Source organism: Epinephelus fuscoguttatus, linkage group LG10 (assembly GCF_011397635.1).
Source record: "Epinephelus fuscoguttatus linkage group LG10, E.fuscoguttatus.final_Chr_v1".
Classification (NCBI taxonomy): domain Eukaryota; kingdom Metazoa; phylum Chordata; class Actinopteri; order Perciformes; family Serranidae; genus Epinephelus; species Epinephelus fuscoguttatus.
The window spans coordinates 1208225-1223695 of NC_064761.1; the positions used below are offsets into that span (position 1 = coordinate 1208225).

Here is a 15471-nt window from a genome sequence, read left to right on the forward strand (position 1 = left end):
CAGCTTGTGTTTTTCTAAATGCCCATTCAACCACTGTTGTCCCCTCTGCCCTTTTTCTGATAGTCTCACTATATTTCCTCTTGCATCTTTGGTTGCCAGGTGGTTGACTGGAGGTAGGACTTTCTTCCAGGCATACTTCCACTGTCAGTCCTTGTATCTGTTTGGGGTTAAAGGGTCAATCATTGAATAACATGGGGCTGAAAACTGCTGCTGCTCTGCTCACTACAGATGATCATGTGGACAGACTGTAAAATTTGGTTGGATTTCCTGGCACTGAATGGGTTCAAATCCTTTTTAAATGATAGATTATTTTGTGTTTACATACTCGAGTGAACAAAAATGATAAGGAGTTCCGCACAGTTTAATTCTAGGGCCTTCTCTGTTCAAAGTCTGCATGCTCACATTAGCTTAAATTGGGCAAAACTACTTAGCACAAGTCAGTGATTGGTTGTGCTACAAAGAAGGAATTTAAGGACATACAGTACATAATGGCACAGGTGGTTTTCAGACATTTCACTTGTGCAATTTAAATTGTGTAAAAACATCAATGTCACATTTAACATAACATGTGCAACACTGTTTCAAGAATAAATTCACACACATACCCATGTTTAACATTTCAAAGTGATGAATTCATAAAGAGGCCAAAATGCTAGGTTTATTTACAAATGGAAACAGCCATCTAATGTTGGACCTAATTTTTAAAGATAAGTACTAAAAAAAATCTACAAAATATAATCATGTGAAAACACAACAGGTTGAATGAAAGATTTTTTTTTCAGGAAGCAGATGAGGTAGCAGGTATCATAGACACCCCCCAAAAAAAATCACATGGAGGCATATTTCACGTGAAATCTTATATTTCACATTATTTGCAGTGTTATGTCACTCATGACTTTGGTATTTGTATAGTCCCTGCTCTACCACCACATTAAAGATATCATGAAAATTAAAGGATTTATGTCCTAAGGAAGACCTAGGAATGTATGTTAGATCACTGTACTACTCACCTGTGTGTAATATACATACTTCTCACCAAAATAACATATATGTGGATGAAAAACATGATTTTTTTTTTTTTTTTCCCCAGGACAGAAAATACAGGCGTACAACGTCAAAGTGAGAAGTCAGTGGATGTCGCCAAGCATTCCTATCAAAACTGTTATTTCTTTAATCAACCAGCTTTGTGTATTCTCTTCTTCTTGAATGACCCCGAGTTTCTCTCATCAATATAGCCATTATCATTAATTTTACTTCCACTGATAGAGGCTGACAGGAGATGAACTGCAGCCCTGCAACTCAACCTAACAATTTGTTTTTGTCAAAGTTACACAAGGTGTTTAATTATCCAGAACATGAACCATTTGGGATTACAGGTTAGGAAATAATAAATGCTAGCTTGACAGTCAAGAGGACAAATGCAGGAAATGAGCTCAAGAGATCTCTGTCGTCCCAGTGGCCTCCCAGCCCATAGGTAGCAAGCTAAGAGGTCACACCTAATTTGTCTGCCAGACAGCAGGAACACTACGGGAGAGCAGAAAGTTAATGGTCATGCTTTCATGCCTCTGTGCCAAAAGTATATTCCTATTCCTCATTTCTGCCGTGAGGGTAGCCATGATGGCGTAACTCTCCTGTCCTTATACTAGTTTCTGAACTAGTGTTGAGGTGGGAAAAGGTGGTAAAAGGTTCCAGACACTGACGCAGAAATGAAAGTTTTTCTCTCACTAAGGAGAGCTATGCAGTTTTTCTTATCTCTTTCTTACCCTGTTTGTATTTGTTCAAGGCAAGTGGTCCAGATGAAAGTAAACAGCTCTCTGTGTAAACTCTTACTGTGCTGTGATTAACTGCTCACCATAGCCTCTTACTGCAACCATTTACATTTGCAATTAAAGCTTTTGTCAGCCTCTTTTGGTGTTGGATTTGATTAAACAAGATAATGTTATAAATTCGATTAATGAAATAAAAAGATGAAGTCCGCACACCAGAAACTGCTCCTTGCACAATTTATTCATGCAGTGCACAATTTATTCATCAGTGGTCTGATGAAGGGCAGGGGCCCGAAACGTTACAACTACAATGCATTAATAAATTGTGCAAGGAGCAGCTTCTGGTGTGCGGACTTCATCTTTTTATTTCATACTTACCTTTTGGTCCAGCACCTAGCGTAAAATTTTTTTTGGGTATGTGCGTGCTACTTTTTACCTGTTATAAATTCGATTAATATCAACGTTGGTTACAGTAGGCTCGCACCAAGGAGTCACAAAGCAGGGGAGCCTTAAGGTACACAGCACAGCGCAGTCAAAGCTGGGAGCAGTTGGAAGAGCAGGGTGTTCCCCCCTTAAATGCAAAGCATGTTTACTAGTGGATGATTACACTGATAACCATTCAGAGGAAGTACCTGTTTGTGCCAGATGCTATTAATTTTCTAGTGAATGAAAATGGCCAGACTTGAGCCTGGAATTAAAGTAACTTCTACAGTCTTTGTGACTGTAACTTTTTTTGCCCTGTGACTGGCCGCTAGTCATTCTGTGCTGTCAATGACTGTGTCCACCTCTCTGTTTTAGCTCTCCATGCTCTTCACTGAGGAGTGTGATAAGGTGCGGGACCTGATGCATGTTCACTCCTTCAGCTACGACTTCCACCTGAGAGTGGTTCATCAGTACTTGGTTGGCTGTCACATGACGCTACGCCAGGGCTACCAACTCACAGACTTCCTAGATGACTTCATCACCCATCACCCAGACATTCCAAAGTTTGGCCGCAACCATGTCTTCCAAGGTGACTTTGGTGTAAAATAATATATTTAAAGTCACCCTGCAACTCCCAGTACTCTGGACATCTAGAATCAGCAGAATTATGCATATTCACTAACTGTTTGCACTTGAAGGAGCAAGCAAATGAATACATTAGAATACCATGTGATTAACTCCCTGTGGAGAAAGAGTACAGCGCTAGCTAACTCTGCTGTCTTGGCTTTGGCCTAAGATGTGCAAAAATATACTAATTGCCCCTAAGGCCCAAACACCAAACTGACTTACGGGAAGTATCAGTGATGAGGGCCCCCTGTTGTATTTCCTGACATTGGTGTGTCTCGGACAGAAAGTTGTACTTGGACACACCACAAAGGCTACAGCCTATGGCCAACCAGCATGCATGTTCTGCGCCTACGTGAGAGGAAATAACTTTCCACACCAGCAGACAGCAGTAGTCTGTATTCATCATTAAAAAAGGGAAACTGCAAGATTGTCTTTACACTAGTCAGCCCGTTAGCATAACACAGCACAATCCAATGTTGTAAAGAGCAGAACATATTACCGTGCACCAGTGAAAAATAACACAAACAATCAGGAAATGTTTCTGTGGAAGAACTCAATGGCCAAAGAAAACTAATATGACCTCATATAACAAGTTTGTTTTGGTCTCACTCCCTCTTGATTTTAGCTGTTTGTGTACTTTCCTCACCTCTGTTTCTTTCCTTGTGCGCTAAGCTGCACTGCCAATGACCGCCAGTGACACAAATGGGCTCCACTGTCACTGATGAATTGGCCAAAAATAAAAAATAAAATAGGCAGTGTGGGACAGACTGCACCAACGAGGGCAAATAGACGTTCACTAACAGCCGACTGTTGGCTTGGTGTGTCAGAGCCTTACAGTGTATTAGAATCCAAGCCTCAGGCTTTGACCACATCTGTCAAAATCTCTGTTGATAGCACACATGCTGAAATAATGCTGCTATTCCTGTGACTTGCTGATATTTAGAAACTAGCTTCTCAGAAACAAATGTGAGGGTCGGGCTGGGTATTGTTTGCAAATGGCAGTGCTACCAGAGCAGTACTTGTAGTTTGTGGGACATGCACGTGCCCTTGTTTATCAAACCAAACAAATACTCAATACTTAAGCATTAATTTCACATGATTTTGTTAAAATCTTAAGTTAGAACAGTTTTCAAACTTATATCAAGAACTATCTGATTAGGTAATGAATAAACAAGCCTAAGACTAGCACAAGAGCTAAGTAATGGTACTTAGAGTAGAGTAGCACCGAGGCTACTAATTCTGCCTGTGTCATCATCTAGTAGCTACTACATGCTCAGGCTTTTAAAGCACTGTGGTTGGGCAGAAAAAAACAGGCCATCTAGTGATTATCTTTGAGAGTCTCTTATCCTTGTGTACATCAGGTAGCTTCTCTGTCTCCACTGGGATGATAACTGCTCATCAGCTCTACAACTATATCACTGATCATGCCAGCACCTACGGCATGAAGCCGCTCCGCATGTCCAAGGCTGCAGTCACCACTGACAGCAAGAAAGGGACGCCTGACCTGCACGAGTATGCACTAGTGGCTTTGTGGAACAGGTAAAAATACTTTAGAATTAGAAAGTATGCAGTATATTCTCAGTACAGAAGCAACTTCATTTGAACCCCATCTGAATTCTCTTTTGTCTTGCTTTAGTTCGGGTTCTTACAAGGATCTGGAGGGCCTGCACCACCATGACGACTTTGACGTGTCCCTAGTGGTGTGTCACAATGCTGCCCCCTTTGAGGAACAGTCAGATGGGGAAAGGCATTTGTTGAGGTAATGAGATATGAACGAACATATTAACGAGGACTAAGACTTCACCTTGGCTTTTTTTCTGAAATTGATTTTTATTAATCAAATGATTGAAATAAATAGTGACTTGTTAATGAAAAGAACTGGTCATAGCAGCCTGAGTTATGCCTCTGTGCTGGCGATAACCGTGGCCAGAGGCATTATGTTTTCAGGTTGTCCATACATCCATCTGTCCCATTCTCTCACAACTGTCAAATTGGGTCAGGTCTCTATTTCTTTCTCATGTGTGATATCTCAAGGACACTTTGAGGGAATTTCTTCAACTTTGGCACAAACATCCACTTCGACTAAATGGTCCAAGGTCACTGTAACCTTGTCTGTTTTATTTTCATGAACATGATATCTCAAGAGCGCCTTGAGGGGATTTATTCAGATTTAGCACAGACATCCTCTTGGACTCAACGTGAAACTGATTAGAATTTGATGGTCAAAGGTAAAGGTCACCGACATTGCATCCATCTCATTCTTGTGAATTTGATATCGAAAGAAAACCTTGGGGGAATTTCCTCATATTTGTTGTAATGGACTCAGCGATAAGCTGATTAGAATTTTTTGGTTAAAGGTCAAGGTCACTGTGACCCCACAAAACATGTTTTTGGCCAAAACTAACTAAAAAAATGTAATTGGATAAAATTGGAAGAGATGACATTTTATATTCACAAGGTCAAAGGTGAAGTTCACTGTGACATCATAATATTCTGCATACAGCTATTTTCTGGTCATTATTTAACATCATAACTCAGGAACAGATGGGGAGATATTTCCGTTTTCACCAAACACTTTCGGTATAATACCTTTGGAACCAAAAATAACCCTTCAGACGTGGTACCTACACCCTAGGCTACACCCTTGGTCCGTTGAGCATTTCCACTGAAAAGAGTACTCTTAAATGTGGGTAAGGTTGTTGTCACTCACTGCTCCTTCCAGTACTCACTGTTGTTTTCTCATCACCACTGACACAGATGGAAGTGTCCACCTTGTTTATCATCCACAGAACGAGGTTGCTCACCAACATCCTACTATCCTACTATTAAACTACTATTACTATTTATGCTGTAAAGCCCTGTGAGGCAAATTGTGATTTGTGATATTGGGCTTTATAAATAAAATTGAATTGAATTGAATTGAATTGAATTGAATTGAATATTAAATGGAGAAGCCTCTGTCCCTCCGTCCGTCCGTCCGTCTGTCTGTCATCATTCGTTTTCCTCCTCACTGCTTTGACCTACTTCTCTGAACTTGCACATAGGCTTTCATCTTGGTCATGTGCAGACAGCCACGATGCCGTTTTTGCATTTTTCCCACATTTCTACTGTTTATATTCGCATTTTTGTTCACTACCCATTCATACTGTGAGCACCATTAGCAGCGCGAGCTGCGCATGTGCTGAGACCACTTCGAAAACACCTCCGCTGGGACCACAGTTTGGCTGGGAAGCCTTTATCTCCAACACTTGCGGATCGAAACCTGTATGTGTGTCCCTGTGTGCCCGCACACGTGCGTGCCTCTGTGCCGTCAGCCAAAACTATGCTCCATATGTGTGTACCTGTGTGCCCGTGCATGGCCCTGCGCACGCGCGTGCCTCTGTGCCGTCAGCCAAAACTATGCTCCATGTATTTTGCCATAAAGCATGTTTCTAAATACAGTGTGCATTGTTTGTCTTACATTAATATTTATTACACAGTGCATTTACAGTGCTCTCATTTTGCATCTCCTCTAATATGCTGTTTTTGATTTCTTATTCCTCTATACATAATACATCCCCGGTTATGGACTAGTTTTTAGAATAGAATACACTGCTTAAAAAAAATGAAGGGAACACGTAATGGACAAAGTACAACGCCAAGTCAGTTAAACTTCAGGGATATCAGTATGTCCCTTTTGGAAGCACAAGTGATTGTGAATCAGTTTCACCTCGTCTGGTGCAAATGAAAGCGATAACAGGTGCAATGAAGAGGCAAAAGCAGGACAACCCCCAAAAAGGGAATAGTTTTATATGTGGTGGCCCCAGACAATTGTTCCCTCCTTATCCTTCCTTAGTGATTCTTCTCTAGTTCTGTGTTCTGCTGATGTCCTTGTCACTACTTGTAGGATGAGGCAATACCTGCAGCTATTGGTGCGCATGTTTCTGACCAAACGGGTCAAAGTCAGAAACAGACTCCATAAGGGTGGAATGAGGGCCCAAAGTCTAGTGGGACCTGTGCTCACCGCAAAGCACCGTGCAGCTTGATTGGCATTTGCCAGGGAACACCAGAATTGGCAGATCCAGCACTGACACCCCGTTGTCTTTACAGATGAGAGTAGGTTTACACTGAGCACATGTAACAGGCGTGAAAGTGTCTGGAGACGCGGTGGTGAGCGTTATGCTGCCTGTAACATCATCCAGCATGACTGGGTTAGCTGTGGGTCAGTGATCGTCTGGGGAGGCATATCATTGGAGGGCCGCACAGATTTCCACGTCATAGCCAACAGTATCCTGACTGCTATTAGGTACCGGGATGAAATCCTCAGAGCGATTGTCAGACCATACACTGGTGCAATGGGCCCTGGGTTCCTCCTGGTGCAGGACAATGCCTGGCCTCATGTTGCCAGAGTGTGTAGGCACTTTCTGGATGACGAAGGCATTAATGCCATTGATTGACCCTCTCGTTCCCCTGACCTAAATCCAAATGAGCACCTATGGGAAATTATGTATCATGTATCTGACGCAGCCAAGACCCGCCACAGACTGTCCGGGAGCTGACTGATGCCCTGATTCAGGTCTGGGAGGAGAACCCCAGGATACCATCCGCTGACTCATCAGGAGCATGTCCAGAAGTTGTAGGGAGTACATACAGGCACGCAGAGGCCACACACACTACTGAGTCACTTTATGAGTTGCTGTGATAAAATTCACACAATTTGGATCAGTTGGTGATTCCAACTTTTTACTCTTCTCAGTTTCTTTTCTGAAATACACAGTAAACTCCATAGTTGTGAAAGAAAATAGTGTGGGTGTGTGCAGGTGCAAAGATGCATTCTGGGTGGGGCATGAGGGACTGGAGCGAAATTGGAGTGAGAGATAAGGCTCCGCTCCACCTTTTAAAAAAAAAAAAAAAAAAATAGCCGCTCCTCGCTCAACACAAAATCCTTCCGCTCCCCGCTCAGCTCCGCTCCGCTCACATGCTCTGGTACAGATGTATGTATGTAGATGTATCTTCTGTAAAGCCAGGGGGAGAATGGGTGTAGAGCATTCATGTTTTCACAGACATGGATATAAACTGTATGAGAAACTTGACTGCATACATATTTTCAGACAACATAAGAAAATACCTGTGTGTTGTTTCCTGCTTGTAGTCCCATTTCGCTTCATTTATTCATCTTTTCACCTGAAGATGGAGTCTTAAAAGCAACTGAGTCAAGAATGTCAGGAAATGAAAGAAAATTCAAATCCAATGTCATGTTATGACCAGAAGCCACAGTGGCTGCTGTTCAGCCAAAGTTACACAGTCCTGCTTCCAATGAATACTTGATGATAAAGCAGTCTATGTATGTCTATATGACCAGTTCACCTTGACATATTAAACTCAAAGAACATATTCTGTAATTAATGCCTCTCATACTACTCCTATACCTTTATGTGTAGGTTGCGGTTCTATGTAATCATGACAAGTCAGAGAGAGCTCTTCCCACGCCTCACTGCTGACATGCGCCGTTTCAAGAAGCTTCCTCAGATCCACCGTGAGCCTGGTGAGCTAAGTGGCCGACTCCCCCCAGATCGGGCAGAGGCCTACGGGTCAAGAGGTGCCGAACAGGACCTCTGGGAGGAAACGCCATCTGAAGCTGCAGCTGCCTCAACTCCTAGCGACGGCAATGAGTTTTACCCTCTGGCTGAGGGTGGACCAGAGGCTCAGGGGCTACTCTACCCCTCCCCTCTGTTCCCTCTGCTCAACAACGAGGTGGTGTCAGCCCGCAGACAGATCCAGCTGAGTGTTGAGCAGGCCATGGGCCACTGCCGCAGGGATAACCTGTGGAGGAGGCTGTTCCACGGAGAGCACCTGGCCCTGGACAAACTGAAGCTGACAAAGCTGTCATTCAGCGAGCTGGAGGAGTTGCTGGAGGCTGTGCAGAGCCGCTCTGTGGGGGAGATTGACCCACAGCTGGTAAGATACCCCCTTAAGCCTTTCATTTTACACTCATCCACTATCCGTCGAGTCAGCACTCAAGACTCAGACTTTAGGTGCACATATCAAGGCCTGGTAAATTGTAAGAAAATAGTATGATCTGGATCTAACTTATAGTTGAGCCAACCTTCCTCTTGGTTAGTAAAACATTGTGTACTCACCAGGTTTATTGCCTTATTGCAGTCCTCAGACTGCTCCAGGTTCCTGCCCTCTAGACCTGGAGGTTAGCCACACTTATTTTGCTAACCTGGGGGGTATTCCATCAAGCAGGCTAAAGGCAAATCCAGGCTTAAATGGCCAAGTCTGGCTAATGTGAGCCAGAGTTCTGTTCCATCAAAGTGGCTAAGATGAGCCTCACATTGGTAACCATGGAAACCATGGTTCTGGCTAAGCCTGATACATCAAGCTAAACTTTCCGTTCCATCAACCTGAGCCACAACTCCGTTCCATCAAGGTGGTTGATCTGAATCCCAGCCTAGTAACCATGGTAACTTATGATGCCAGGCAATCCTGGTCTGTAGCAGGATTAAAGTGAGGATTAGCTCCATCTATGATCAAAAAATGTTCAATAGACAAGAACAGACACCTAAAAGACAGTTACATATATATAACATAATTAATCAGAAAACATTAACTATTAAAAACTAATTAAAATGTAATAAAAATAAGATAATTGCAACAATAAAGCCAAAATCAAACTAATAACAACAAAACTATAATAAAATGAAACTGAGGCATTAAAAAAAGATTGTATATGTACACCAAACCACATGAATATGTGATTGCCCTCCCATCCCCACCCCACTCTGTTTTCAATTGGCTAGTAAATTCACAGCCAATTAAGATCAACTGACAACAGCCATATAAGGAGTGCATCCAAGAGAAGGAGAGGGACACACCCAGAGAGACACAGAGACAGAGCAAGCAGGATATTCTTATATTTTATCTTGACCTGCTGCCAAGTCCTCCTCTGGCTACTGAGACTGCTTCTGTTGAGACATAACCGTGAGGGATGAAGATGGGACACACACCATTGTGGTTTGTCTGTTCCCCATCCTATAGCACATTCCATACATTTAAGGGGATTTTCCTTATTTTGATATAATAAGGGATAGAGCTTACAATTGACTCCAAAATGATGAGAAATAGATAATCAGTTCACTATGACCTGCATTCACTTAATAGGTTTCCTCATCTCCACTGAATTGAAGGATTTGCTAAATGTCATTTTCTACAATCAATAGATAAATGTCATGTGATTATTTCCTATAAACTGATCATTTCGGAAATTCCATAATCTACAATCAATTATGTGACAAATGCGATAATTCACATAAAATAGTTTGATTAAATGCATCATCTGAAATTTACATAGGCATCCGTAGATAAATGTGATAAATAGTCTTTCACTAATATTAATTTACACATTTGGTGAATTTCATGAGGCATACTTGAATTGTTAGATTTATCTATATATATTTTGTCCTTTTGATGTGGGATTTATATAACATGATATTATGCTAAAATTCTGAATTTTCTTTGTCACTTGCACATTAAGCCTGTCGGCAATATTCCCGCCACGCCACCTCCCTTGCTTTATTAATTGCTGCAGTATTGCCTTTTTCTTAATTATGTCCTTATAGTCCTCATACACTTCCATAAGTAGCGTTTGCTCCACCGCAGAAAAAGCCTCCGCTCGCTCCTTTCCTTTGCTTTTTGACAATCTGCAACATTTTTGGCACTCGACTAGTGTGGGCTTTTTATTTTCCCTGGGCGTGTGCATGAGTTGAGGCTTAACAGGTGAGGCTTGAATTACTGTCAATTGGAGCCAGCTGATTTCACTTGATGGAACGGTTGGCGCTAGATTGGGAGTTGGTGTTTAGTCAAACTTCAAGATCACACCTTAGTCTGGATATTCTTAGCTACGTTGATGGAATACCCCCCTGAATCCCAACTGTGTGCTGTAAACATCCATCATAGTTTACAGACCCATTTCCTGCTTCAGCTTTGATATGAAATAATTTCTTGTCGTTATGCTGGTGTGCACTAGATGAACGTTTGCATGTGATGCATGTTTGGCTGCTGTCAGATAGATTCAAAGGATATGCATTGTCAAGAACAGTTGATTTGCTTCATGTTGTTTTAAGGTTAAGGAGGTTATGAAATCATTCCAAGCCAGAAGGGTTAAGTCCAAATGAGTCACAAGTCATTGGTGTTAAAGTCAAACCTACATACAGGCAAAACACTTAGTGCTTCTCAAAGGGAACTCAGTCATTGAAAAAACAATTGTAATATGTATGCAGATACAGTTTATGATGACAGGCAGGTTGTTGTAATGGCACTGTGTGATGTGTTGCTGCAGGACTGTTTCCTGACCATGAGTCCAGCCTGGTACCAGAGTCTCATCAAAGTCCTGCTGAACCGCTTCCCCCAGAGCTGCAGACACTTTGATGACAACGGCATCCAGTATCTGGTGAGGAGATGCTTTTTTTCCTCCCTGCCCTTTTTATATGAGAGCAAATGAAGCATGGTCAGAAACAATGGTCAGTATGTTTACATGCACAGTGAAGTGGAGCCACGGTAATAGACTAATTGGAATACTGTCCTTGTCCCAGTATACAAGCACAGGAAGGGATTCCATTTATTTGCTGAAGTATGTCAATATGCCCCCTTTCAGCTTGTTTATATTGGACCTTTTTCCAGTTGACCTATTATATCACAGACCAAACAATCAACAAACAAGTTAGCTATGGTTAGCTAGTGGCAAACTGGTACTATGGTGGATGTACGTAGATTTCTCCATGTTGTTACTAGCATTTATTATGCATTTAATGCTATTCGACTTCTGGGTCAAAGCCAGAGGGGGGAACTGTGGAACATGTGTGCATGCCTTGGCCAGTTTAGGCCCAATTAACTGTAGACACGGAGGAGTTATCCACCTCCCAGTCGCATTAAATGGGTGTGGTTGTTCGTCTTGGAGAAATTTGATTTAGTACGATTTCAGTGGGACTAACATGTTTACATGTATTTAAAAGTCCAGTTTTAGTCAATATAATACAATGAATCATTTTTCTCTTATGTCATGCAAACGTGGTAACACTCGTGTGAGTTATTTAGTTTGGCGATAGTGAGAGAGTATGTGGCTGTAGATAAATTCGGGACCGGAGGGATGCTCAAAACCATTCACCTAAGGAAATCTAACTTACAACCAGAATAATTAAGCCTCTTGTTCAACATCAACTCTTTTACCACACAGCGGCGGCCTGGAGTTAGAGAAATTATTTTCCTACTTTCTTAGCAGCATTGATTCAGGCAGACGTTTCTTTCCGAGGACCCCTGGACTATCGCTTTGCGACTCCCGGCTTCACTTCACGGCCTTCCAGCAGGGTGATACAAACTGGAATGCAGCGGTGATGGGCGTTGGAGCCTGGTGGTGGTGTCGTTAGGGGTGGCCCTAAACGTTGGTTCTCTTAAGCTGCAGAAAGTCTCTGGGTTTGGCAACAGAACCACTGCGACAAGTGGCTGGCAGCTGCTGGCTCCAGTGAATCTGGTGTGAAGAGGCAGGTCGAACAGGCGCTTGCCTACTTTGTTATGATTACTCGCTTATAATAAAGTTGAAAACAATTTTGTTGGCCGTTCGATCTTGTTATCAAAGTTACTATTAACGCGCATAAAAATGTTAAAATCGGCTGGCTTTGTCACTTCAAGTATAATGTTACTGAAGGCACTGGAGGTAAAAGAAAAACTGGATAAGTAAAATTTAAAAGTTTAAAGTAACTTTGATTATGAGCAAGTAAGAGTTACACAGGAACTGTAGCTGGCTGAAACATAAGATACAGCAAAAGCAAGTGGACAAAAACGAAAAAAGCTTAAAAAAAAAACAGAGAGAGAGAAAGAGACGAAGAGTACGGAAAATGACGTAGAAGAGGTTAAGAGATGCAAAGAAGAGCAAGAGGACAAGAACAAGAGAGAGAGAAGCTTATGGCAAGCCGTTTTAACATTTAATCACTAAGTCCGACTATCCGGAATTACCATTATAGATATCTATAACGTCATTTTGACTAGTAGTAATGTCATTCTGACTAGTATGAATTTTAATTTAAGATATCTGTAACGTCATTCTGACTAGTCAAAACTGAATTACAGATATCTGTAATGTCATTTTGACTAGTCAAAACTGAATGACATATCTATAACGTCATTCTGACTAGTCAAAACTGAATGACAGATATCTATAACGTCATTCTGACTAGTTAAAACTGGATTACAGATATCTGTAACGTCATTTTGACTAGTCAAAACTGAATTACGGACATCTATGACGTCATTCTGACTAGTCAAAACTGAATTACAGATATCTATAATGTCATTCTGACTAGTCAAAACTACAGTTACAGATATCTGTAATTCAGTTTTGACTAGTAAGATTCAAACTATTTTTGCCATTCATGTGTATGGGGTTTGTCATTATAGATATCTACAATTACATTATGACTATCTATAATTCCAGTTTGAGATATCTACAACGTCATTTTGACTAGTCATAATTCGAATTCAAGATATCTACAACGTCATTTTGACTAGTCATAACTCAGTTGCGGATATCTACAACGTCATAATTCAGTTACAGATATCTACAATGTCATTTTGACTAGTCATAATTCAGTTGCGGATATCTATAACGTCATTTTGATTAGTCATAATTCAGATGCAGATATCTACAACATCATTTTGACTAGTCATAATTCGAATTCAAGATATCTACAACGTCATTCTGACTATCTGAAACTCAATTCAAGATATCTAGAAAGGACCATGTAGATATCTTCAATTGATGATAATTAAAGATATCTTGAACTTGAATTATTACTAGTCAAAATTAAATTGTAGATATCTCAAACTGGAATTACAGATATCCACAATTCAGTTGCAGATATCTGCAATAACAATTGCAGATATCCGCAGCTACATTGGAGATATCTATAATGACAAACCCCATACACATGGATGGCAAAAATAGTTTGAATCTTACTAGTCAAAACTGAATTACGGATATCTGTAATTAGAGTTTTATAATGGGCATTTAAATCCCTGGCGGGAATGGAGACAATGGGGTTGAGTGAGCTCTGATATTTTGGCAATACAATGGCACCAATTTTGTGGGAGCTCAGCGTGAATTGAAGGAGGCAATTGAAAGCTGGAATCAAGGTCAGATCCATAATACACTGCTCCAAAAAGGGATTAATTGGATCTTCAATCCCCCTGCTGGCTCACACCATGGAGGTGTATGGGAAAGGTTAATCAGATCAGTGCGAAAGGTTCTCAATTCCACCCTCGATGTGCAAAATCTTGATTAGGAGGGTCTCCACACTGTTCTATGTGAAGCTGAAGCAATCCTCAATAGTCGACCCATCACAAAGGCTTCTACAGACCCAAATGACCTGGAAGCACTTATCCCGAATCACCTTCTGCTCCTCAAGACTACACCGTCTCTGCCACCAGGACAATTTCATAAGGACGACATATATGCTCGCCGCAGGTGGAGGCAAGTTCAATACATGTCAGACCTATTCTGGAAAAGATGGATCAAGGAGTATCTTCCCCAGCTGCAGGAACAACAAAAATGGTCTAACATCAGACGCAACTTCACACCAGGAGACATCTTGATTATCGTGGATGATTCAGCACCTAGAAACTCCTGGCTAACTGGAAAGATTGTGGAAACCATTCTTGACAAAAAAGGACTTGTACGTCAAGTTCAAATCAAGACAAAAACTGGCTTTCTGAACAGACCCATCAACAAAGTCTGCCTTCTTCAGGAGGCTGAGGATTTTTGACAAGCCCAAGCTGGCTGTTTGGGTTCTTTTTTTTTTTTTTTCTTTTTTTTTTTTTTTTTGTACTTTGCCCCTTGCCCCTTGCCCATTGCATTACACACACACACTACACACACTAAAGACTCTTTGCGAAGCCATGTGCTAGTAACCTCTGGCTTGTACTACGTCATGAAGAATGAAGAAGGATCTCCATAATATTGGACTGTACTGTGTTGTAATTGTGTGGTAATTCCTGTATTATTACTGTTTATCATTTATAATTGTGTAATTATTATTTGTGATATAATAATTAGGGGCCGGTATTGTAAGAGCCAAAATATATATTTTGCTTATGTTTATTGTTTATTTGTATGTATGCACAGGTATGTCACATCCGGTGGTTGACACATGGGTGTGGTTTAAGTAATTTAACTGGGCATTTAAATCCCTGGCGGGAATGGAGACAATGGGGTTGAGTGAGCTCTGATATTTTCTGTTGACCGTCACGTCGGATCACTGTATTGTAAGTCTTCTTTCGTTTGCAAAATAAAACTTATACAACTGTCAAGTGGACTGATTCAATGAAGGAACGAGTCACAGATGCGAGCCCACTTCAGTCTCTCAGCGGCTTTTTTATTGATAGCAGTCGCTATACTTTTGATTATACAAGATCATATACTTTAACATGTTACGCGCAATAGACATATACTCTTCCCATAATGGTCAAAATCGGTTCTTAACATCCAATTAAAATTAATACAATTATTATACCGCGTGTATCAGCAAAGTACACGTTTAAGCTGCTCCAAATACACACACTGTAGACTAACCTATAGTTGCAATATAAAATGAAAATACAAAATGAGGAAGCACATATTCATAAA

General features: G+C 41.2%; 1 protein-coding gene across 1 annotated transcript in view; it reads left to right on the top strand.

Moving 5' to 3' along the window:
- The window catches only part of szt2 (SZT2 subunit of KICSTOR complex), a 461751-nt gene that overhangs the window by 438941 nt on the left and 7339 nt on the right, over positions 1-15471 (top strand). The window contains exons 69-73 of the mRNA XM_049588526.1: positions 2565-2778; positions 4178-4355; positions 4453-4575; positions 8237-8753; positions 11137-11247. Of these exons, the coding sequence (XP_049444483.1) occupies positions 2565-2778; positions 4178-4355; positions 4453-4575; positions 8237-8753; positions 11137-11247 (1143 nt within the window). The remainder of the gene's footprint in view (positions 1-2564; positions 2779-4177; positions 4356-4452; positions 4576-8236; positions 8754-11136; positions 11248-15471) is intronic.